General features: G+C 43.5%; 2 protein-coding genes across 5 annotated transcripts; both read left to right on the top strand.

Annotated features, from left to right (window-relative positions):
• The first annotated feature begins 152 nt into the window (after positions 1–152).
• On the top strand, positions 153–14,843 carry fpgs (folylpolyglutamate synthase). Of its 3 annotated transcripts, none has more exons than XM_076079547.1 (16): positions 153–220; positions 744–940; positions 1,932–2,060; positions 2,187–2,240; positions 2,471–2,535; positions 2,811–2,925; positions 4,114–4,191; positions 4,579–4,640; positions 8,829–8,931; positions 9,374–9,451; positions 9,535–9,682; positions 9,940–10,071; positions 10,520–10,670; positions 11,101–11,176; positions 12,532–12,598; positions 13,366–14,843. In XM_076079547.1, the coding sequence occupies exons 2-16, from the start codon at positions 791–793 to the stop codon at positions 13,734–13,736; spliced, it is 1,779 nt and encodes a 592-aa protein (XP_075935662.1). In that variant the 5' UTR covers positions 153–220; positions 744–790; the 3' UTR covers positions 13,737–14,843. The 3 variants fall into 3 exon arrangements, with proteins under 3 accessions (XP_075935662.1, XP_075935663.1, XP_075935664.1); XM_076079548.1 differs by having other exon boundaries at positions 9,988–10,071; XM_076079549.1 differs by lacking the exon at positions 13,366–14,843 and adding an exon at positions 13,002–13,338.
• A 1,063-nt stretch (positions 14,844–15,906) lies between these two features.
• Positions 15,907–24,671, top strand: skp2 (S-phase kinase-associated protein 2, E3 ubiquitin protein ligase). Of its 2 annotated transcripts, none has more exons than XM_076079817.1 (10): positions 15,907–16,059; positions 16,654–16,904; positions 17,004–17,118; positions 17,653–17,790; positions 18,476–18,610; positions 19,406–19,504; positions 19,624–19,751; positions 22,242–22,293; positions 23,587–23,694; positions 23,770–24,671. In XM_076079817.1, the coding sequence occupies exons 1-10, from the start codon at positions 16,046–16,048 to the stop codon at positions 23,975–23,977; spliced, it is 1,248 nt and encodes a 415-aa protein (XP_075935932.1). In that variant the 5' UTR covers positions 15,907–16,045; the 3' UTR covers positions 23,978–24,671. The 2 variants fall into 2 exon arrangements, with proteins under 2 accessions (XP_075935932.1, XP_075935933.1); XM_076079818.1 differs by having other exon boundaries at positions 17,007–17,118.

A 24,671-nucleotide genomic window follows, 5' to 3' on the forward strand; every position in this document is an offset into this window, starting at 1 on the left:
TCTAGTCCAATTTCTTTGTAAACTTATCATCAGGGCAGTGACGGTACTTGAAGGCAGCAACATGGGACGACTTTAGTGGCGTGAACTGAGAGAGCGACACCTGGCGACCCGGAAGAGTACTACCGCCTGCAAAATATACATATTTGCCGTGGCACTACTTAATAGAAAATAATTGTGTCATGTGACAGTGTGGGCAAACGTTCGTCCCACCAATCAAAAGGTAGGCAGATCGTGTTCGTTTGTTTTTGGTTGTTTGTTTATGTCTTTGGTGGATATTACTGTGGCTGTAAATATAACAAGCATACATGTAAAGCAAGCATCCACATGCATCATTATTCAATGCAAGTTAAACTTCCATTTTATTTCATAATGACCTGACAGTTTTCCCAAATATACTTGCTCAGCAAAAATAAATGTTAACGTTGGCTATGTACATTCCATTTATAAAATGTTTTGTATGATATTCAATAGTTAGGCAATATAGAAGATTAGTTAGTTACTTAGTTAGTTAGTTATTGTGTCATGCACATACAGGTTCCCAGTCCACGTGGACTTATCACACACCAAAATACAAATAAGGTACACCGCTTTTCAAGGGCCTAATTAAATACAAATACTAAATACAAATTTGACCCATTTGATCATCTTTTTTTTGTAAAAACTGGTTTGTAAAATGATGGGGGCGTGTCGTGACGTCATTGTGTGTGTGTGTGTGTGTGTGTGTGCGTGTGCGTGTCGGAAAGGAACCTGCCATATTTGGCTGCAACTTCCTGTAACAGCTCGACGCACCATGATGGTGTGCATGTCGAGCGTGTGGCAGCGGGTCTTCGTGTTTGCCGCGCGGCTCCGAAAGCAGGGCTGGGCGTGTAGTTTGGCGGGCCTTTCACACAGGTACTACAGCACCAAGACGGCACCGCAGATACCAGGCATGGAGTACCAGGTACGCCCTTTGACCTATCTTTGCACCGGCTGCTAGCGAGCTAGCCACCAGCGGTAGTTTGAGAAGTTTGTGGTAGAACTCGAGTGACTGCACGGTTGTGACATGGATAGAAACATTGCTGCCTATCTGAGACTAACGTTACATCCGTTTGGCTGGTGGGCTGCTGGTTACTGAGGGACTGTACTATGAAACGTTCCAGTGTGGGCAGAACACTGGCAGCTGTAACGTTACTGTGTGGAAGTGCCACACTCACTGGCGTCAAACGTCAACGTTGAACCAGAGTGCTGACACGTGCTCCAAATCTCTGATGCCATATAGAGTTTGACTTGGGCCACTTTCACATCATGTGTAAACTTTTTTATTTTTTAATACATTTTATTATGTTAGTTGTGTTTTGTTTGAACTTAACATATCTGAAACTACTCAAGAGTTAAATAAACATGAAAGTGTTAACACAGTCACAAGAAAGACACATTTATCTTGTAACATCATGTACAAAGCAACCTGTTGCGTTAATCATTGCACTACTGTTTACAAGTTGTTTCATATATATGTGTATTGCGTGTGTGTGTATATATATGTGTATATATATATATGTGTATATATTTAGACACGCACACACACACATCTTTATAGCTATAGATAGCAGTTAAATGCCCGTTAGCTTGTTTCAGCTGTATGTCTATATCTGTGTAAGGAGGACATTGTGAGACAATGAAAAACTGGAGTCAAATTCTTTGCATGTGTACACCTACCAACACCTTTTTTAAAGCTCACTAATCACCCCGTTTGTTTAATCCGTTCTAAAACCAAAGTGTCCCAGGTCACTGTTTTATCGGGGGTTACGTACCACCCTGTTTCTTGGCTGGGACCAGGTACCAGCCAGGCACCATGTTTTACTCTCAGCAATACGTCGAAGGCTGTGACAGTGCGTCCAAGCTGCGGTCTTGTGCTGTGGTTCTAAAGATTTTACTCTTTGCTTTCGCTGCAGGACGCCATTTGCACTTTGAACACACTACAGACCAATGCCAGTGCTCTGGAGCAGGTACGGAGAGAGCGGAGCCACCCTCAGCTGCAGCTCCTGGCCATGAGAGGCTTCCTGGAACGAGCCGGCCTCACAGTGAGTCACTTCTATCAGCTCAAACACTACTCAAGGAACATTGACCACTTCAAGGATTACAAAGAATGTGTGATAGAGTATTTACTTCCATCTGTCTTATCTGATGTTTTTGTGCCTGTTTTAAAGGTGGAGGAGCTAGAGCATCTCAATATCATTCATGTGACGGGAACAAAGGGCAAGGTGAGCTGAGCAGACACCCAGCCTGCTGGAGTGTTTCATATGTAGCATTTCGACGGCACAGTGAGTAATGCTTTGACCAGACAAGTCGCATACACAAGTATTTACATTGTTTGTCTACATTTAGATCCTAGATCATTCCTAAGTTCACATTAAGTAAGCTCTGACACTCATGTACACTGTTGTGACAGCTATATGAGGGTGGCCTCTGAGTGTTTGCGTTTATCTTTCAGGGGTCAACATGTGCGTTCACTGAGCAGATTTTAAGAAGTTATGGCTTCCGCACAGGATTTTACAGGTAACACTGTGAATAAGCATATTGGATATGTATGTCAGGTATGACTTCATCTGTATTAGCGGTTCTAAAGATACCACAGGACCTATTGTGTTTGGATTCAGATGAATATGGGTCTGTTACATAGGGCTGCAAGTGTAATAAAACAAATTCATGTGAAATCAGGAAAATACAACGATTAACATTCATATTGATGCACCTTGCCATTGTATTTATTTACTTATCAGTCAGTCAAAAGTGACTAGACACTCCTTTTGATTTTTCTTTCTTGGTTGTAGTTCCCCACATCTGGTACAAGTCAGAGAGAGGATCCGAATCAACGGACAGCCCATTGGAAAAGAGCTCTTCACTAAATACTTTTGGCATGTTTATGGACGACTGGATGAAACTAAGGTAGGCTATATAACAAGGCAGAGATGTACAGTTTAAAAACGCAGTCCCTTCTCGTTTTAAATGTATGTGCTGTCTGTTTAACTGAAGATGGACTAGCTGGAAGGAAACCTGACCTCCAGATGGCTACTCATTTGCTTGGGTTAAATCGGTGTCACACTTGTAATTGAGTCCATAGTAAATGAAACCCCTCATGTCAGGATGAGCATGACCATCATGTGACGGCACACTTTGGTCACACTACCAGAAGTCAATATGCAGTTTGATTCTTTAAATATTTTAGACAAATTTGGTCATTCTTTTAACAAAACACTTCCTGTGTGCCGTAGAGAAGAAATGGCACTTAGAGACTATAAATGCATTTCCTGCAGGAAATGTGTGTGAATGCTGACAGCTGAGATGAATTTCTAAGCACTGCTGGAAATACAGAAATCTTAAAGTGCAAATGCATTGCACTGGGCAGTCCTGGAAAGCAGGCAGAGTTAAAAGCTTTCAATGTGACTGTCTGATGTCCATAGGGAGGTTATTACATAAGAAGGGGGTATGATGGGAAAATATGTCTTTTTTTCTCACCCTGGACACAGACAGGAGCCCAGAATTCTGGGAGTTAAGAGTCCTGATTGAAGTATAAGGTTTAAGGAGATCAGACAGTTAGGCAAGGGTGTGTCCATTCACAATTTAAAGTCTCATCAGACATGGATAGGTAGCCAATGAAGGCCTACCTCGAGACACCACGGCCACTGAAGGAGTTGGCGATGACAGAGAAACAATCCTGCTGCAGGACTTGATACAAATGTATTTTTTTTCGCTTTTTAAAGAAGAATTTAAAAATATAAATGACAGTTGTCAGGGCATGAAACAATAATCTTTTGATCTCCGTTAGTGCTGAAACTAATTATTAAATCAAATCAAGTAGTTGTTTGCATAGAAACTTTGCAAACAAGGTCAGCAGTAATTAAAAGTAAGAGGCGACTGTGGCTAAGTGCAGAGCAGGGCCGTCCTTCAATCAGAGGATCGGCGGTTGGATCCCCGGCTAGTCGCATGTTGATGTGTCCTTGAGCAAGACACTTAACCCCAAAATTGCTACTGTAGCTGTGCCTACGGTGTATGAATATAATCTGAATTGTAAGTTGCTTTGGATAAAGGCGTCTGCTAAATGTCTGTAATGTTCCCTCTCTTTGACCTCTTCAGGACGCGCATGGAGGGACGATGCCTGCATACTTCCGTTTCCTCACCATCTTGGCCTTCCATGTGTTTCTTCAGGAGAAGGTATGCTAGCAGGCCTCTGCTGCCTTCATCAGCAGGCAGCTCAATCATACAGAAGTTATAGACGTATCATTTGGCACCGAAGGTAAACACTTGTGAACCTGGTGATAAATGGCAAAGTTCCAGCCTTTAGTTTTGAATATGCTAAGTTTCTACTAACTTGTCTTCAGAGATGAGCTGTTCTGGCTATTTCTTTGAGCTTGTGTGCAACATGAAAGTTTATAGATGGTCCACAATGGAAAGTTCATTCTGACAGTTTTAAGATGTCTTGTGTTTGATGGACAGACTAGTGGACTGACGTCCCCATCCTCAAGCCCACTAGCAGGGCAAAATGTTTTTACTTCAATGACTAACTTCCTTGGAATCTAAATAACTTTTTTCTTTGTCCAGGTTGATTTGGCTGTAATTGAAGTAGGGATTGGTGGTGCATATGACTGCACCAACATTATAAGGTAAGACTCAATATTTATAAAGCGATTGTTATTTACTTGTTCTTTCAAACTGGAAATATTGCTGAACTAGAATTTGATATATCTATTTCTGTCCTTAACTTGTCCTTAAATGACTACAGTTTCAGAACAGACTTCAGATCAGACACTTCTGAACAGAGACTGTCTGTAAAAGAGCACTGATATTTACATAGTTATTTATTAGAGAATGAAGCTTTAACTTTGACTGTGTATGACTGTAATGTACACAGACACACAACAGCTGTAATATCTCTAACGGTTTGGACCCAATAAAGGGATGCTGTCGCATCTCAATAAAAGGTGCTTGATCAACAGGAGAGCTGAGAACACTTACAGGTAGCAGTGTTACTACACAACCTGCCTTAGTGGAGGGATTTACTCTACATGTCTTTTCTGACTGAGAGCCGGATGAGTGCTCAATAAATCGACAGGTTCTACTCTCTGTTCTGGCATACGCGTATATTCATGTTCTAAAACCAGTTCTAGTTCAAAAGTTGAGGCTGCTGTTAAAGGATACGCAAAGAGAGTTTGTTGGGGACTATTTTCAACAGCGGATGAATCCACATGTGTTGCTCTTGTGAGTATTTGAGTCAGCAGGACGGTGTATGTGGGACTGAGTCTAAATAAAGTACAGTGTGTGTGTTGATGGTTATGAAGGAACATGTCACCAGAGCAACAGTGAGGCTCATTGATGTATTTTAATGGAGCTCTATGGACAGAGGAAGAAGAGACGCAGCTTTGCACAAGTATTTATCCCCCTTGCTGTTTTCCATATTTTGTTGCGTTACAACCTGGAATTAGAATGGATTTTTTTATTTGGATTTCATGTAATGGACCTTCACAAAATAGTCACTTTCTTAAAAATTCAAAACTGTACGTGCACATGTTATGAAGTCCCTAAATAAAATGATAATGGTGCTACCAATTAGAAGTCATAATTAGTTAAATAAGGTCCACCTGCGATCAAGTGTCGCATGATCTGTGATACTTAGAAGGAGCACCATTCCATTAATTATTACAAAATGGAAAGAATATGGCACCACAACCAACCGCCCTAGAGAGGACCAATACTCAGGGAGCAAGGGACCAAAGGGCTGGAGAGCTCCACAGTGTCTGTTTCTTCTTCTTCTTCTTTTTTCTTTTTTTTACCACTTTTCAGTTGTTTTGTTATAGTTTAATCCACATGGTTCTTAATTTCAAATTTAGCCCCTTAATTATTTACAAGATAAACTTTGATTGTGATATAAAGGATAACATTTTAGATTTTGACACTATATATTATTGTTATAGTTTGTCTTTTTATTGAAGTGCGTATCAGCCATAAATCCCTGCTACTGTCCCATATTGACAGTGAGGTCAATTGTAAGGTATCATTTCAAAATATTTTCTCAATAGACTTTCACTTTTGAGGACAGAATTATAGATATTTACTACATGGGAATAGTTTACTAATGCACATGTAGTGTGAGTGATGGTAAAGTCTGATGCCACAGCTGTTTTGAGCATTTGCAGACATGCCTCTATCTATGTTGAGGATCCAGGACAAACAGTTTACAGGTTACATCCGGTTACCCAGTGAGTCCTCCTCCCTCCAACAGACCGGAGCCATGTTGTACTATTTGGCCAAAGCTCCACTGACCACTGGACGGGTGCAGTGCTGTGTTTTTACTAAAACAATAAGTTTTGTAAAATATTTAGAGAATTTCATAGTGCTTTATCCCTGCAAATGTTGTTAGACGATTGGGCATAGTAAGCCTCATATCTTGTTCAATTTAAACATGAAGACAGCATGGAAGTGTGATGCACAGGGTGAGAGGGAAAGCCCATCAGCTACAGGAAAGAATTATCTTTCTTTCTTTCCAAAAATGTATTAACTTCTACATTAAATTTGAGCAGGGATTTGTTTGTGGGTTATGCTCTCAAAAGAATTGGTGAAGCCATCAAAACTATCACAGCACTGCCAAACGAAACACCCAGCCCTAGTTGGAAAACCGAAAAAAGAACAAGCAAGTGTTAAAAGCTAAATCGAACGTAGCAGCATTACGTGCATCTTTCCTTGTGGAAACCACATGGGTAAAACCAAAAGGCCTTTCATTCCAATTAGTCCTACGACCATCTGCTGACAGTTAAGAGCAGCAGCAGCAGTCGGTAAAGTCTCCCAGATCTCCATCTGATAACACTGTTGCCAGGAGAAATGATGACATGACAGAAGATGATGTCAATGATTGAGGTATTCCTCTTGATATGCACGGAAAGTTGACTCATAAGACATGGACAATAAAGCTATTGTCATATTTTCCAAGATGACTTTCATAAGGATCTTTTATGTGCATCGTCCTTGCCAACTCACATTTGACCTGCGAGAGCAGATTGAGAGATTCCAGACTCAAAGCTGTCTGCTGTATCTGCCACTCTGCAGGGCTCAACAAGGATTGCCCAATTGCCCGGGGCAAGTAAAATGTCAGGTCGGGCTAGTAAATCTAGCAAATCCCTCGCCCAATCCAGCAAGGGATGAAAAAATGATGAAACACTTTTTCTCCGTAGCTGATGATGTCCGTAGCTACAAGTTGTATAGGGGCAAGTAGATTTCTGCCGTGCTATGAATGAACTTAGCTTGTCACCACAGGGGAAACTGCCTCTGATGTGACATTTTCAAGAAGAAATCGTTGTTTCCCCAGTTTGTCACAGCATCTGGAAGCTGGTGCGTGATCACCTGAAAGGAGCTTTCAGTTCGGCAACCTTCCTCCCATCCCTTTGGCTGTGCATCAAAACTGAGAACCGCGTCCTCTCTGCATTGGTGAAAACATTGGTGAAGCTTTAACGTTTCAGGTCTCCAGGACTGAGAAGGTTGAGAATCCCTACTGCTGGGTATGCCGTGATGTCAGTGTTGGGTGTGGTTACAGGTGCAAAAGAACAGCCAGCAGAGGGCAGCCTGCTGTTCAGTTATTCACAAAGGTGTTTCTTTTGTGTTTGAATAAGAAGAATTACAGGGTGGTTGGTGTGAGCAGTAATAGCCACCAGGGCTGAACAGACAAAGAAAAGAAAGTCAAACATTGTGACATATGTCTCACGAATAATATTAGAGAGCCGCTCATCAGATCTTTAAGTGCAGAGTGATATGATTATATTTACCAAACTGTTCTGGTCTCTGGGTTTGTGAGGAGCCGTGACTTGAGTGTGTGACTCGACATGTCATGTGAGGTGTGTTGCTGAGGACCAGAGGAAGCTCAGTGTTCAGTGTCGACTTGTTCTGAGCGATTCTCCAGAAAGCAGCAACAGCACAGGTCAGACATGCAGCCCGTTGTCAACACACAGCGTTCAGCAGACACTCTTAGGACAGTTAGTTGACAGTAAAGTGTGCTTGGCACAAAATGATGAGGCTGACTGTAATACTGATGATACTGAAGAGCTTGCCAGTTACTGCTTAAAGTCACATTGAAGGATACTGTTGCTTGTTTGTGTGCAGTGAAAGCTCCTCTCGCTATACGTTATACTGGCGCTTGGCTTCGTAGCGTATCTCCGAGCATGAACGGAGGCGTATATGGTCTGCGTGCCTTTCGTTGCATTCTTCTCTGAAACGCCAGAGAGTGTACAAACAAAATGAACTGTGAAGAACGAGTTAAACCGACAAGTAGCCACAACCTCCTCCATGCTGAGGAGGAATTGTAATTATCAGTGAACTCGTATCTCACATTCATGGGCTACTTTATCACCTTTATACAATCCCTGTCAAGAAACAAGTCGAGTAGTAAATGCATTATAAAGAAACAAAGGCTGAATATCTGTAAACTATTTGATTTGGCTGCAAAATATTTACTCAAATGTAGATTTTTAACACCTGTTTGTAAAGCATTTAAAAATGAATTTGCCTTTTTCGTATGACATGTAAATAGTGCTTTTGTCAGTGAACCAAAGCCAATTAATTTAACGTCTCTGCAGTGAACTATTTGTAACTTTAACGTGTTGCAATATGTTTAAAATTGCAATAATATGGTATTGTGACTTACATATTGTGCTAATCTGGTATTGTGGGGCATCTGATCCCAACCCTATTTATCACTACCTGTAGTTACTGATTTACTCCCACCATGAAGTTTTGTTTACAACTTTATCAGTGATGTAATAAAATTGGACCAATGTCCTTCCTCCTCTGTGGTTGTGTGTCCACAGGAGGCCGTGGGTGTGTGGTATCTCCTCTCTGGGTATAGACCACACTCAGATTCTTGGAGACACCATTGAAAAGATCGCCTGGCAAAAAGGAGGCATCTTCAAGGTCAGTAATCAGTAATCATCAGAAATGTGTCATTGTGATTGCACTTGGATGAGTAATATGACAAAAACATAGTCTTATATCTTAGTCTTCATCAGCAGATGGAGTTCGTTATGTTGTCAATTTAGTTTTGTGAGTTGATTTTGGTGCAGCCAGGATTTTGAACAACTCCATGAAAACTGAGCAAACTCCATCCACTGATGAAGACCGTGTATTTGGAAGTGCTGGGAAATGCTAGTAAGTGGACCCTGAGTTAAGCTGGGGTATTTTAAGGTCAAGAATAAAGCTAAACCGTGAGTTACGATGTCTTCATACTTGAATTCAGACCTGCTGAGGAGACATTGACGTTCTTAAGAATAAAACAACTCATTGTTGTTCAGTAGTGTTCTACTTCTCCGCTGCTCTGTGAGCTCATTTGCTGTTAATCATGTGCATGTGTTTTCAGCAAGGGGTTCCTGCCTTTACAGTCAAACAGCCAGAAGATGCAATGGTTATGCTCAGGAGCAGGGCCAAAGAGATGAGAGTAAGTGACCAGTCGCACTGATGCAGAGTTTCTCTGCTCCAGCTGCTCGGTTTCCTGTAATACGGTCTAACCTGTTGTTGTAGTGTCCTCTGTGGGTGTGTCCAGAGCTGGAGGACTACCAGGCAGATTGTGGACCTTTGCGTCTGGGCCTGGCAGGACAGCACCAGCGGTCCAACGCCTCCCTAGCCCTCCAGCTGAGTCACACTTGGCTGCAGAAGAGATGTCTACCAGGTGGGACGGGTGGTCTGTATGTCACATCATAAGAGAAGCTACCTCTCAATTTATAGGTATTTAGGAGATTCTTCTCAAATCAGATCAGCCTCCAAAGTTCATTTTCCCCCTCTTGGTGAGGTGAAGCTAAAAAACACCCACATTTAATCATGCGTTTCTTTTTCTGTAAATGTCCTGTCATAGAGTGTAACTAACACCTACATCTGACTGAAAGAATACAAGCCAGCAGCAATGTTGTGTATTCCATGTCTGAAAAGGGCTTGAGGCTGTCTCAGTTTCCACATCACCCTGTCCTGGCTCAACAGATAAGAGCTTTCCCTCCACCAGTGTTGAGAACACAGCGGGACGTCAGGTTGCTTCCTTCAAGCTCAGCCCCATCATGATAAAAGGTGAGTCCTGCAGAACAACCAATCACTGTAGAGCAGAATTGGATCAGGACCAAGGCCATTCCTTTGCTGCGTTTTCCACCTTTGACTAAGCTACCATGTCACAATTCTAATCAATTGCGACATAACTCTTTCTGCAAAATTAGCAGCTGTGAAAGTAATAATAATATAGAAGTATAGTAATGGTAATAATAACCTTAATCAATAATAATTCATTGACTTGAAAAACATCCACATGGTTCACATGGTCCCGCTTCGATGTCTGATTCAATATTGATTTGATTTGGGATATTTCAGTTATAATACAAACATTGCTTGGAAATGAAAGAGATTTTCGAAGAACTACTATCCGATTAGGCGTCAAGATGTAGAAATGGCGTGTCTTTCTGTTTGAAATACACAGTGAAAATCTTCAGTGGTAGTTGTGATATTAGTGACTGTTTGGTCTCAGGGCTGGCAGACACGGAGTGGCCTGGAAGGAACCAGACTCTGAAACACGGAGCAGTCACCTACTTCTTGGATGGAGCTCACACCATGCGCAGCATGCAGGCCTGTGTCCACTGGTTCAGAGAGACTGCAGCCAAGCATGAAAGGAACTCAAGGTGAGGGTCACTCATGACACTCGGTGTACCTGCATCTACCCAGCAACCTGATGTGAAGCTGCACTGGTCACTGCTGATAGGATGCGTCTCTTCACACTCGGTTATTACAGGAGGTGCTCATAACATACTTGCTGTAACGCATTGCATTGTGATTTGTATATCACTCGGGTGATGGCTGCTTCATCTCTCTGTCACACACCTGTTACTACTTGCAGAAATGAAGCACTCCAAGCCTACTGGTTTAGTGGAGTGGCTCACAAGACCACATGTTAAAACATCATGACATGAAGCTGTAGCACAGCTGGCTCATCCTCCATGTTTCCAGAAGTGGAAATCAGACTACCTAATTGTTTCTGATACTAGAGCAGCAGACATTTTGTCAAACAGCTAAACAGTACTGATGTAAAGCCATGACATGTTTGTGTTGTAGTGGACCTGTGGCCAGAGTTTTGCTGTTCAATGCCACAGGAGAGAGAGACTCAGCAGTCTTGCTGAAACTACTGGTGGTGAGTACAACTGCTTTCAGCAACACAGGGAATGAGGCCATTGTCTTAACAGCTATTATAGGTGCTAAAATAGATATTCACAGCATTAATATCTCATCAAATGGAAGGAAGTCTCTCTCCCTGATTAGGGTCTAGGGATGGGGGGGAGTAACGGTGATAAATAAACCCAGGGAAAAAGAATCCTGGGCAACGGATGAGTAAACAAAAAGGATTCTCACAATGCAACAACTGAAAACTACTTTCTTAAAAAAAGAAAGCGACACTAACACCACAACAGTAAACACTCTAATGGGTCAGGCTAACAACAGTACACACGGCTTGAACGGAGGAACCAACACACACACACAGCCTGTACGCTGCTACTTGGCCCACATGGTTGTCTCTCTGGATCTCCCAGAACCTTAACCACCATGGCACTAATCGGCGATTGAGCCCAGCCGAGTTCGCTCACACGCTGCAGCTGCTAGGCAGGAACAAGGGTGGCACCTGAATGGACACTGGGGGGGTGGGTTCGAGAGAGAGACAACAACACGGCACGTAACACTCCCTCCCATAGCACCAAACCATAGTTTGGCCACAACCAACCTCCATTAATACATCCTATATGAATTTAACATGAAGACAAATCTCTCCCACGGGACAGAGCATTCTCTGCCCCCTTCTGGTGCTTTATTTCTGTATTAACACCGTGCACCAGCAGGGCCTAACGCATCAATCGCTGGTTATGATTGCACATCTGGGCCAGGACGACAAGAGGGTCACAGTCACCGGGCGATGAACTTCAAAATGCTGAAGGGAGAGAAGCTGGTGGTGCTTCAACTTCACAGAGAAGTAGCACACAGTTAGGAACACACCTGCCTCGCCCTGTTGTTTTTATTCAACAATAATTTGAAGGATAAAAGTTGTATTTTCTACCTTTCATGCATACATTGGTTTCTTAGCTAGGAATACAAACCAGGGCCATAATGCACCCCAGGATTTCACACAAATACAATGAACATTAAAAAAATCATTTCTACAGTTTTTACTGAATGAGTAAAATGTAACTGTTTTTAAGAATGAAGAATGTATGGCAAATACTTGTTTCTGATTGGCTCTTCCTGCTCTGTGCATACATCATGTGACCATTAGACAGCAGATCTTTTTTACTACGCACAAGTCTAATACATCCGGGCTTAAAGGCTCTGCAGAGTCAACTCCAACAATGGATGTTTTAATCAGGACCATTAGTTCTAATCTGTGTAACCTGATATGAAGATGAAAACCGGACCCTGACTGAAGCAAGCTACATATGGTCAGTACTGGCACACAGTCATCAGACATTTATGTCTTTTACTTTCCTTTTTTCTTTTCAGCCTTGTCATTTTGATTTTGCTGTGTTCTGCCCAAACATCACTGAAGCCATCGCTTCTTGCAATGCAGGTGAGATCATGGAGCCGGTTGTTTCTGGCTCTTGACACAAACTGAACTCTGAAATGATTAGGACCATATCTGTGTTTAGCCCATTAACTACAAATCACATGTACTCGTCATGACTCCTACTTTCCCATAGCATAGTGTTGAGATTGATTCCCACTTCTGGACAGCCAGTGGTTCATTTAAAGGGTTGAGCATTTTGGGAAATATGCATGTTTGCTTTATTTCCTGAGACTGAGATGAGAAGATTGATATGTCTCTCAGGTCTGTGCACTAATTACAGAGCTGGAGTCAGGACAGGGTTGACCAAGTTAAGCATAAAGATTGGAAGCAGCTAGCCTGGCTGTGTCCAAAGATCCAAACATGCTAACATGCTGCATCTCGTTTGTTAAATCCATTCTGTTGGAAGGATTTCCTGATGAAGAACCAGCTTTGGCGGCCGTCGGTGAGCACAGGTTTTGGTCTCCTTACAGGCACAATGGAACCAACACTGGCAACCTCAGTGTGATGACAAACTTCAGCAGTCACTGCACCCGACTATTGTTCGGCAAGAAACTATTTTGAAATAAGAATAAAGAAAGCCAATAAGCACATTTCCCAAAATGTTGAACTATTGCTCTAGATCTCTATTGCTAAAGAGAGATTTGAAAATGGTCCCAGTCCTATCTGTAAAACTGTGTTTCAACTATGTACAATATTGAAGTGCTTTTGTGTTCCAAATAAAGCCAGAAACACTATGACCTTAGTCATCCTGTCTCTCCCACACCTCTCAGACCAGCAGAACTTCAACGTCTCGGTGGAGAACATGTTGACTCGCTGCCTGGACAACGAGAGAAGCTGGCATCTCCACAACGGCATGGGCAATACCAAAGGTACTCAGCTGCTCATTGAGGACAGCCTGGTCCCTGAAAAGAAGGCCGACACCCTGGTCTTTCCCTGCATCCTCAGCGCCCTCCAGTGGATCACCCAGGGCAGGGATTCGGTGCTGGCAGACTCAGCCAAGAGAGACTTGCCAGTTAAACCCAGCGTCATGGCCAAAGCTGCTCCGCTCTGCGATGCGGCCGAGATCCACATCCTCATAACCGGAAGCCTCCACCTAGTAGGAGGAGTCCTCAAACACCTCGACACAGCTTCCTCTAAGTAAACGGACCATGTGAAATTCAAACAGTTTAGATGACAGCATGCACTGCTGACATGCACGTTTACCTTTGTGGAAGAAAAATGATTTCTGTCTGTATAGATGAGTTTTTTTTACGTACTAGCTCATGGACAGTGACTTCAGGCATGTAGCTGAAAGGGATTAGCTCCACCCAGGTATTGTAGCTGACGCTAGGAGCCCCCAAATTCAGACCAAGGCAGCTTCAGTCCTCACTACAGCCCAGCTTCACCCAGAGCCTTACAGACGACCGCACAAACGTGTGGAGCTCACATCTCTAGTCTTACTTGAAGCCAAATATGTTTACATGCAAAGGGTACCTTCATGTCCACCACAATGTGAGCTGAGTTGGCTAAACCGGAACGATGTCTGTGCTTCAGTCATCCCCGGTGTGGTCACGTTTTATAATATTACATTAATTGCACCAAAAAGTGCTTCATCTAGTTGAGTTTTTTGTTTTTTACTCTTGGCTATTACCTTTCACTCTCTCTTTTTTGTTTTGTTTTTCTGAAAACCATTTGACATGGTTTCTACTCTTATTGTGTTGTTTCATACACATTTCCTTTAGTGGAGGTGTACATATTCTGTATGTATGTGTTCGCACCAGATGATTCATGTAACAAACTCGATTCAGTTTAATCTGTTTTACACTGGAATGATTTAACTGACCCCTCATTTGCATTATCTGACTGTCCTACATACAATTATTGTATAGTTTTGAAATATATTGAAACTGTATAAAATACTGGGTCTAATATGTACTAATTTATTAGGGTCTTAATGTTGTCATGGTGATCCATCCAGTGAAGCTCACAGAGGTCATCAGCTGGACAGGAAGTTCATTCACATCTATCCACTCTGTAACCTCAAATGACTTTTCAATTCACTTTCAAATCAAGACATGAAATAAATGCACTTAAATGGAACTTGTCACTTGTAAGTAGTGAAGATGAAATCTGCTCACATCTTTAAAATGAGTCAATTAAGAAATATAGATATATGGAAATTGTGTCCCTCATTATTTCTTGTTCTCTCCTTTGTGAACCTAATATGTTTTATGATTAAAGACACAATTCTTGGGTGTGAATGATGACATGTAGTGTTAAAGAGCTTTGAGTGGTTGGAAGAGTAGAAAAGCGCTGTACAAGTACAGTCCATTTACCATCGACTATAAAAGTCTTTCCAAAATGTAGCCCATCAACTTTAGGGGAAGGACCTGTTTACTACCCTTCAGAGGGACTCCAGAAGCCCAACCCCTGCACAGGGCATCAGCATCAGTGGTGGTAGAGGGAGTCTGGCAGCACTCATGCTCCTGTACAGATCCACTAGTACACTGAAGATCACAATAGTTATATCTGTATAGGAATTTATTGACAAAGACGTTCTCTGGGAGGCAATAATGTGTTACTGAATATTACATGTGAAGCTGCTGTTACGTTTGTTAACCTCTACAAGGGGGACTTCTGAGTCCGACTGGCCCACTAAAATCCAGCTGGAGATAAAGTAGCACCCACACAGCAGCTCTGCTGGTGACGTGGACACTGAACATTCAGAAAAAAAGTTGAAATATAGCACGAATGTTTTATGCTTGAATGAGTTGGAGTATGGATAAAACAAAAAGCAGTGGAATCCTGACGTACATGGAGCATGTGGCTACAAGGCCCGCTGAAGCCTCTGATCCTCAGGGAGACCAGAGATGATGGCAGGCATCCACTTTGCTCCATGGAACAAACGGAATTGTCTGATTTATATCATGGTTCACAGCAGTGTGACAATGTTGATCATAGGCTCTGAAACAGAAAAGGCAGAGGAGAGGTGGAGTGAGGAGCCACTGACACAGACTGTATTTTGGCCATTCAATGACCATGCTGAGATTTTTGCTCTTTTTATTGTTTTTTTATTATGGGCATTATCCCTTCATAGCACGTGCCTTTGTGATCTATAACGGATGTACAGCGTCCCCTGATGAAATGTGTTTTTTCCAATAACCTCATTTGGAAGACACAAATGCAAACGCTCTACTCAGCGTAATTATGGAAAAAGTGGAAACAACAAGCAAAACTGGAAAGCCACATGGCCCGATCGGTGCAACGTGTGACGTAAGACGTAAGACACGTCGTACCGACGTAAGACACGTACCGACGTACCGACGTAAGACACGTACCGACGTAAGACACGTCGGTGACGTGGGACTACGGAGCGCCCTGCGGCCCGCAGCGGTGAGTTTAAAGAGTCCCTGTTGGAGGCAGCGCGCTAACTTAACGAACACATTACCGGCGAGGTTTGAACCGGAGGAGATGCCAGAACACAGGTACGGCTACGATTCTTTTATACTCTTTGTTCATGTAGAACATTATCACGATACCCTCGAGCTCTCTCCAACACTCTTCAGTCCATATAAAAACGAGCCAACACTACTAGCTGCTCACATTGCTCCATTTCAAGAAATACCGCTTATGTCTCAAACCACTGTGAGTCTGTAACGTTAGTCGTGTGTATAGTGTGTGAGTCTCCATTGTGGCCAGCTTTAGTTTAAAACTGAAGCTAATAATAGCTGTTAGTCAATGCCGCGCTTTCCTGTGAGCCAGGCCTCCGTCCATGTCTACTTCTTCCCCCTCCTGCTTTAATGAAGTGTAACGCAATATGAGAATTACAGTGTGACTGGATGCATCGCTTGAAATAGAAGTGACAACACATTAGCGTTTTAGTTTGCATTTAGAATTTGCGCGGTCACACCGCCGGCAGCCGCATCAATATGGCGGGCACAGAGAGGTTGTTCTCTGGAGGGAAGCTAGCGTGAGCTCGAGAGCGAGTCTCTGAGATGTCGCAGTAAAACGACAGCATTCTATTGTTGTCTCGTTTGGTGTAACATTTTGATGAACTGCTAGTTTCTCCTTCCACCCAGGATGCCGCTGCAGGATCTGCCCTGCCTGAGCCTCCAGGGCTCCATGTTGTCTCAGGCCAAGAGGACCCACAAACGCAGGTCTAAAGGCGGCCTCAGTGAGGGCCTGGACATGGAATGCACCCCGACAGAGCTCATCCAGCAGTGGTCACCACTCCACAAGCACCAGCGGCTCACCAGCAAGGGCAAAGAGAATGATGGCAACCAGTTTGTCCTTGCCAGGAGATCGAGGAGGAAGAGAGAATCCACATCATGTAGGACAGCTCGTTGTTACCCCATTGAGCAGCTCTGCAGTGTTCACTCTGTAGCTGTGATGAATTCCTACTGTGATCTTATTCCTTTAAATTTCCCAGCAGACATTGCATGGGACCACCTGCCTGACGAGCTGCTCCTAAGGATCCTCTTCTACATTCCTCTGCAGGGCCTCCTTCGGATGTCGACAGTTTGCCAGCGCTGGCGTCGCTTAGCGTGAGTCTCTAATCACCATGTTGCACTAATGATTTTCACTGGAGTCAAATGCGTTCCTACCCAGCTTCTGCCCTGATTACCTGCTTCCATTATTGTTAAATATGTACACAGTTTGACCATGTGACTTCCATTCTTCATGCGGTTGCAGTCCCCCAAATGATTGACTAAGCTCAGACCCTTAATATACATTTGTGTTGATTCTTTTCTGGTAGTCGGTTGGTTAAGGAACTTGTCACCAACGGGTAATGTTAGGTCTTTTGGGTCCTAAGAACCTAAAATATTCCTGATCCAGAGAAAACAATCCCACAACATGACCCACACAGATGTGACTGGTAAAACCACAGTCGGATAGCAGATGTGAATTCATCTGGATGCATGACAAGGTGTAGTTTTAATCTGCCAATGATTGTGACAACACAGTGTAATACTTTCCCATCCTGGTAGATAAGTTTCCACCTTTTGACTAGGTTTTCCTGATGTCCATGAACGCCACATATTGGTGTTTAACAATAAGCTATTAACTGTCTGTTCCAGGTTGGATGAGTCTCTGTGGCACAGCGTGGATCTGGAGGGGTTGACCCACATGGGTCCAGCTCTGCAGCAGGTGCTGAAGACCAGAGTCCGCATGCTGCGCTGCCCTCGCTCCTTTGTGGAAGAGCTGCACTTCACAGGGTGAGTCCAGCAGCAGGGGCTGCTCGCTCCATAGTTCATTCTGGGCTGCACCACTCGGGCTGCTAAAGGGTTCATTTCTGCCAGGTTCAATTTCTTGTTGAAAGAATAACTTCAGTGATATTCTAAATATTTTTTTATTGTTCACAAATCTCATGTGAAGACCCAAAGCAACAGTGAGTGTATCTGCTAACAAGTAGAGTGTGTGGATGTCTCTTCTTCCTCTGTCCATAGAGCTCCATTAAAACACATCAATGACTTTATTTAGACTCAGTCCCACATACACCGTCCTGCTGACTCAAACACTCACTAGAGCAACACATGTGGATTCATCCGCTGCTGAAAATAGTCCCCAACAAACTCTTTTTCCTCCTGTCTGATAAAAGCTACAGTTACCAACTATATTGTGAAGTTATTGAGCCATTTATTTAAAAAATGGATATGTATGTAGTAGTTTTTTTTTTTTAAAGATTTACATCCTCAGTTTGGATAAATGGGCTAGGAGACAGCAGGAAGGGAAGTATTGTTAACTATTTAAAACAATGTGAACCACTTGAGGCTGCTGTTACATGGGCTACTTTGTCTTCTCAGATGAAACATTTCACAGCCCTCTAAAAGATGAAAATGGCACATCTTTAGTGAAAAAGATGAAAAACTTGATAGTATTGTTGTCTTTTCCGTTGTGCAGCCCTCTGCAGATAGTTGTGATGGATCTGTCCAGCTCCATCATCCCCACCTCGTCTCTGGAGAGCTTCATCTGTCACTGCAGGCAGCTGGAGTATCTGAGCCTGGAGGGTCTGCAGCTCTCAGACGCCATCATCGGGTACGCTTTCAGCTGCAGCTCCACTGTGTCACACTTCATCAGAGGTGTGACACGTGTTGCTGATTCTATCCCCTCAACAGCCTGATCACAGTCAACGAGCATACATAACGCTTCTATTACATTAAAACATGATGAATACATATTTAGGTTCTAATCCATTCAATTTACTGTGATATATAAATGAGAGAAACAGAAAATCTTCCACTGATGAGCTGGAACCAGCGAATTCCAATGACTAAACTTCTCTAAATGTAGGACATATTTATGGAGTGTGTTGCAGCTGGAGAATGCTGATCAGATGGTGTTTGTTACAGTTTGCTACTTTTTTTGTTTGTATTGTTGCTAGATAACCACCGAGTGATTGCTAACGTTTACACAAACCACAAAGTGTACATGACTTAATAGTTCACGGTACAGTTTAGAGTTGGTGCGGCACTACTTGGCTTCAGGTCTTGGTAACTGCGGTTGGTAAAGTCATACAGCTGCTTTCTGTCCACCAGAAGTCCCCACAATGAGAACATATGTGAACTACGTCGGGCACTTGTTCAGGGTGCTCCTGCTAAGAGCGGACAAACTAAAGCAGCGCTCAAAAGACCTCGCTGTCATTGAAGCGTGCATGTGCAACATGGACGAAGGAGCTTTGAAGGCACTGCGCTCATCAGGTGTACAAATGGCAGCCTAAACAGCAGCTACATGTAAATGTCGTCATTATTTGGGGTTACTATTGTTTTTAGTGAGTCTTCTCTCATGATATATATTGCTATATATCATTTGTTTGTCCTGTCTCTCCCCCAGCTCTCTGTCTAAGAATCCAAACCTGCTGCAGCTCAACCTGAGCGGCTGCTCGGGCTTCTCTGCTCCGCCTCTGGCTGACATGCTGGAGTCCTGCACCAGGTCAGCCTCAGTCTGTCATGTGTCAAAGTCCTGTTGTCCAAATAACAGCAGCCGCTTTCATTCATCCTCCAGCTCTGCAGTTTACTAATGCGCTGTGCTTTTTGTGTTTTCCTCTGCAGTATGGAGCAGTTGAACATCGCATGGTGTGACTTCAGCAATGAGCATGTGAAGAGTGTTGTTGAGAGTGTGAGCTCTAGTGTTACTCACCTCAACCTCAGCGGATACAGAGAGAACCTCACGCTAGACGGTAGGTGGGAGTGCTGGTGCTGAACCAGTTCATTACATGTCCAGTAGTGAGAACATGATTGTGTCCAGGCTCTTCTGTTCATCCTCTGCTCTCTCAGGCGTTTGTTTTCTAAAGTATTCATAAGGTTTGACTTCATGGCAAGCTGCTCCGATCTACTTTCTGTTCATAATAGCAACACTCTGCACACTACATGATGTCTCACTACATCACTGTCTTCATCGATATCCACCAGGTTTGTCGTGAGATCTTCGGTCTCATAACTAGGTTTGGGCACCGAAAACGCAACGCATATTTCGGTGCCTGAGCCGATTGAAATACTTTTTTTTACACTACTCTGATGACTCCGTCCTGGCAGCCTCGGTCTTCCGCTCCTCACTCACAGTATTATTACAACCGGACGCGCTTAGAAACAAACCCCTCCATCATTCTGGCGAAACTTCGACCATGATTTATTAAAAAAAAAAAAAACGAGAACGAGATCTGTGCTGGTGCTCATAAGCACAACATCCACAGGCACGCGAAACTTTCTTCTTCGTCTTCTCTGAGGTGTAGTGGCGGTTGGCAAACGATGAATTGGCGCATTACCGCCACCAACTGGTAAAATAAAATAAGTCATGAGACGTGTCGTATTTTGCCAGAGGAGGCAAATATGCTCATATTTCTGCAAACTAATTGCTGAAGTTTGAAGCTGTAGTGCGTGTACAGAGTGTGTGTGTTTTGTATTATTTATCTATGTTTAAGTAAACTGTTAACAGTTAATATATTGTTCATAGTTTGAAGTTAAAAAGTTTGAAGCTGTAGTTTGAAGCCAAGTGTTTTGTATTATTTATATTTATAGTATACTTTAAACAGTTAATATATTGTTCAATTTGAAGAAAAAAGTATCGGTTCAGGCACCGTTTTAGCACCGGTATCGGAAAAACCCAAACGATACCCATCCCTACTCATAACCTCGTGTGTGGCTTTAGAAATTCATATTTAGAAGTGACGGCAGGGGGAATGTTGGTGGAGCCAAGAATCAATGCGAGACAGGCGCTCTGGAGAGGCAGGATGTGGGGTGTTTACAATAAGAGATGCACAATATATTGGTGGCGGATATATTTTTGGCCAATAATCAAGCTATTTAAATGATCAGTTAAATAATGTGGAACATGGCTGAGGGCTGGTGTCTGTGCCTCTCTGGTCTGGTCCAGCCTGCTACATTCATACCTGTTTGAAACCATATTGCTCAGTTAATGATGAATTACAGTACAAAAGCCTATCGCATAGATGGATACAATAAGAGTGACCAGCTGGAGGACGGGCCACGGACTGTTGTAATGATCTATCTGAATTCAATTGTCACTGAGAGCTCCATCGGTAGGTCACATCTTGCATAAAAAGCCGGCTCGTAATGGCTCAGTGAGTAGTTCAGATAACTGATCCGTACGACTGTCTTTGTTCACCTCTTGATTAGTCACATTCCTAGGCTGGTTAGCCCCGAGGCCGAGTGTCCATGTGTCAGAAGTTCACAGATGCTCAACTAGAAGCGTTTAGAGGGGCCACAGATGAAGTCAGAAAAAATAAGCTGGGTGCATCAGTTGTTCTCTTGGCAGCTGTATGTGGAGCTTCAGTGTGCAGATGAACTAGCTCATGGACGGATTGTCAGTTTCAGAAAAATATAACAATTGAGAGAGAGCGCTTTTAAGTTGAAGCCTACTGGGACTTTAAAGTGTTGTTCGTACTCGAGCACAGCGCCGCAGCGTGAGAGCTCCCAACACCAACAGCTCTATGTGCTGTTCATTACATTCTTCTCTGCAACACCAGAGGGCGTACAAACAACATGTACTGTGAAGACAAGAGTGTAACCGACTAAACGCCATAAACCAACCACCAATTATCTGTAAACTCATATTCATGGACTACTTTGTTTCTTTATACAAGCCCTGTAAAGAAACAAGTCGCGTATTAAATCAATTCTAAAGAAACTAAGATATCCTGTAAACAATTTGATTTGGCTGCAAAATATCAACTCAAATGTAGATTTTTAGACTTCTGTTTCTAAACCTCTACAAACTAATAGACTCTTTAAAATCCTCCGACATGTTGGCAGGACTTTAATCAGTGATCTGAGGTGCACGATGCACAGGCCCCGATGTCATTTACAAGAGCGAGTATGAACCACACTTCACAGTCCCGGCACTTAGCAGGTAGAAAGTGATGCTCCTTATAGAGACGCAGTGTGTAGCAGTTTACTCATTCACAATGCTTTGGGCTGCTCGTTTAAGAACCACATCAGCGGTACACTTAAGAGTCGCTACAGCCGCCAGTGACTGTCATGAATAATGACAGCTGTTCTGGTGTTGGAGATTCTCCAACAAGTGGTGAAAGTGACACCTTGAACCAGACCAGTAGCCGTCCGCATCCACGTGTAGCGGGGCCCAGCTGTGACATACGCCTTCATATTGAGCACTTTTTAACGGCGTATAAACTTTCAATGTTTTCATACAGATGTGAAGGTGCTGGTGACGAGATGCCCCCTTATTCAAACACTAGACTTAAGGTAAGCTTGTCATTTTCTACATGTTAGCTGTACCGCTCTATCACACTTCAAATGGAGAGGTTCTGGACCAAACAGTTGATCAATTTTCACATGGAAAATGATTTCAACGTTCTCCTATATTCGTTACACTGAGAATGAACTACGAGGCTCTCTATCAGAGGAGAACATGGCCATCTGGAAGGGCTGAGTTATGTTCAGCATCATATTTTGGTTATGTTGTGGAAACACTGAACACACCTCCATGTCACAGGACTCTGCTCTCCTCCCTATGGTTTTAAATGGTTGAATCCTGGTGAGGTGGTTAGCATGTTGGGTTCAGTCGCTACAGTTGAAGTGCTTGCTAGCTTGTTTTGGTGGCTAAGGTTTGTGATTGGACTGTGACTGGGAGCAATGGTTCAGAGAGTTTGATAATGATGACCGGCTAAATACTGGCTGACCGTCCTTTATTCTGACTGTTGTGGCACTGGTTCATGACTGTGATGTCATGCCTTCACTAATGTACATTGTTTTATGTCAGCTAGTGTCAGTTTCACCACATGCCTGTGTCTCTGTTACAGTGACGGCACTCAGCTGCTGTAGCGCTGTGTCTCTGTTACAGTGACGGCACTCAGCTGCTGTAGCGCTGTGTCTCTATTACAGTGACGGCACTCAGCTGCTGTAGCGCTGTGTCTCTGTTACAGTGACGGCACTCAGCTGCTGTAGCGCTGTGTCTCAGTTACAGTGACGGCACTCAGCTGCTGATGTAGCGCTGTGTCTCTGTTACAGTGACGGCACTCAGCTGCTGTAGCGCTGTGTCTCTGTTACAGTGACGGCACTCAGCTGCTGTGTCTCAGTTACAGTGACGGCACTCAGCTGCTGTAGCGCTGTGTCTCAGTTACAGTGACGGCACTCAGCTGCTGATGTAGCGCTGTGTCTCTGTTACAGTGACGGCACTCTGCTGATGTAGCGCTGTGTCTCTGTTACAGTGACGGCACTCTGCTGATGTAGCGCTGTGTCTCTGTTACAGTGACGGCACTCAGCTGCTGTAGCGCTGTGTCTCTGTTACAGTGACGGCACTCTGCTGATGTAGCGCTGTGTCTCTGTTACAGTGACGGCACTCTGCTGATGTAGCGCTGTGTCTCTGTTACAGTGACGGCACTCTGCTGATGTAGCGCTGTGTCTCTGTTACAGTGACGGCACTCTGCTGATGTAGCGCTGTGTCTCTGTTACAGTGACGGCACTCTGCTGATGTAGCGCTGTGTCTCTATTCCAGTGACGGCACTCTGCTGATGTAGCGCTGTGTCTCTATTCCAGTGACAGCACTCTGCTGATGGCAGACAGCTTCCCTGTCCTCAAACAGCTGAAGGGTCTGCTGCATCTCTCCCTGAGTCGCTGCTATCACATCCACCTCGCTGCTCTCACGTGAGTTCCCCCGCCGCTGTTCCTGCTTCTGTTTCTGTTGAGTGACTAAACCTGACCGGACTGGTCTTTTTCCAGAGACTTGGATAAGACGTTCCCCATGCTGAGCCTGCTAGACGTGTTCGGCATCGTAAACGGCAGCCACCTGGCCTCTCTGAAGAAGGAGATGCCTCGCGTCGGCATAAACTCCAGGCCGTTCTCCAGCATCGCCCGGCCCACGCCCGCCTCCGGGCCCATCGGCTACTTCATGTGGAACAGGAAGTGCCGACTGAGGTTCAAACTGTAACCACCACACCTGCGTCTGTTTTAAGCCGAGTTAGTTCCTGCTGCAGAGTGTTTGATCCTGCAGTGTTCCAACGCGCACACACGGAGTCCAGCCCAGCGTGCGCTAATGGAGCCGTGTTTGACGGTTTGTTGCTGCTACGGGAGATGTTTTTAGTGTTGGCTGGCATTAAGGGTACTGAAGCTCACATACTGGGCCCTTCAGTACTGAACATGCACGCTTGTAGAGAAACGGAATACTTCATATAAGGAGGTCAGATTTGGAAGTTGAGTCCACTTCTTGTTGGAATGTGTTTAACATTTTAATGGATTTTTGAATCTGTTTTAGCTTCTAATAATGTGTTAATTTAAAATACTTTGTAAGGGAAACATGGTATAAAAGACTCAATTAGCAGATGTAAGATGTCAATGAATATTTGGGACAGTTGATTCCTCAAACATTTGAATAATACTGATGACAGAAATGTCTTCTCAGCTGTAATAATGAGTGAACAGATGATTTTAGAGTATAAAATGATGTATCTGAATCCATATTCCTGTTGGACAGAGTGTACATTTATGCAGGCTTTTATGATGTCATGTCACTGTACATGTGCTCTATATCACCATAGATATGCTTTATAAATATATCATTCAAATGAAAGATGCAATGCAACTTGTGAACTGAGTTTTAAGAAGTAAACCACTGAATACCCAAA

This window comes from Anarhichas minor, unplaced genomic scaffold (genome assembly GCF_050575085.1).
Source record: "Anarhichas minor isolate MPS153535 unplaced genomic scaffold, ASM5057508v1 ptg000073l, whole genome shotgun sequence".
NCBI classification, from domain to species: Eukaryota; Metazoa; Chordata; class Actinopteri; order Perciformes; family Anarhichadidae; genus Anarhichas; species Anarhichas minor.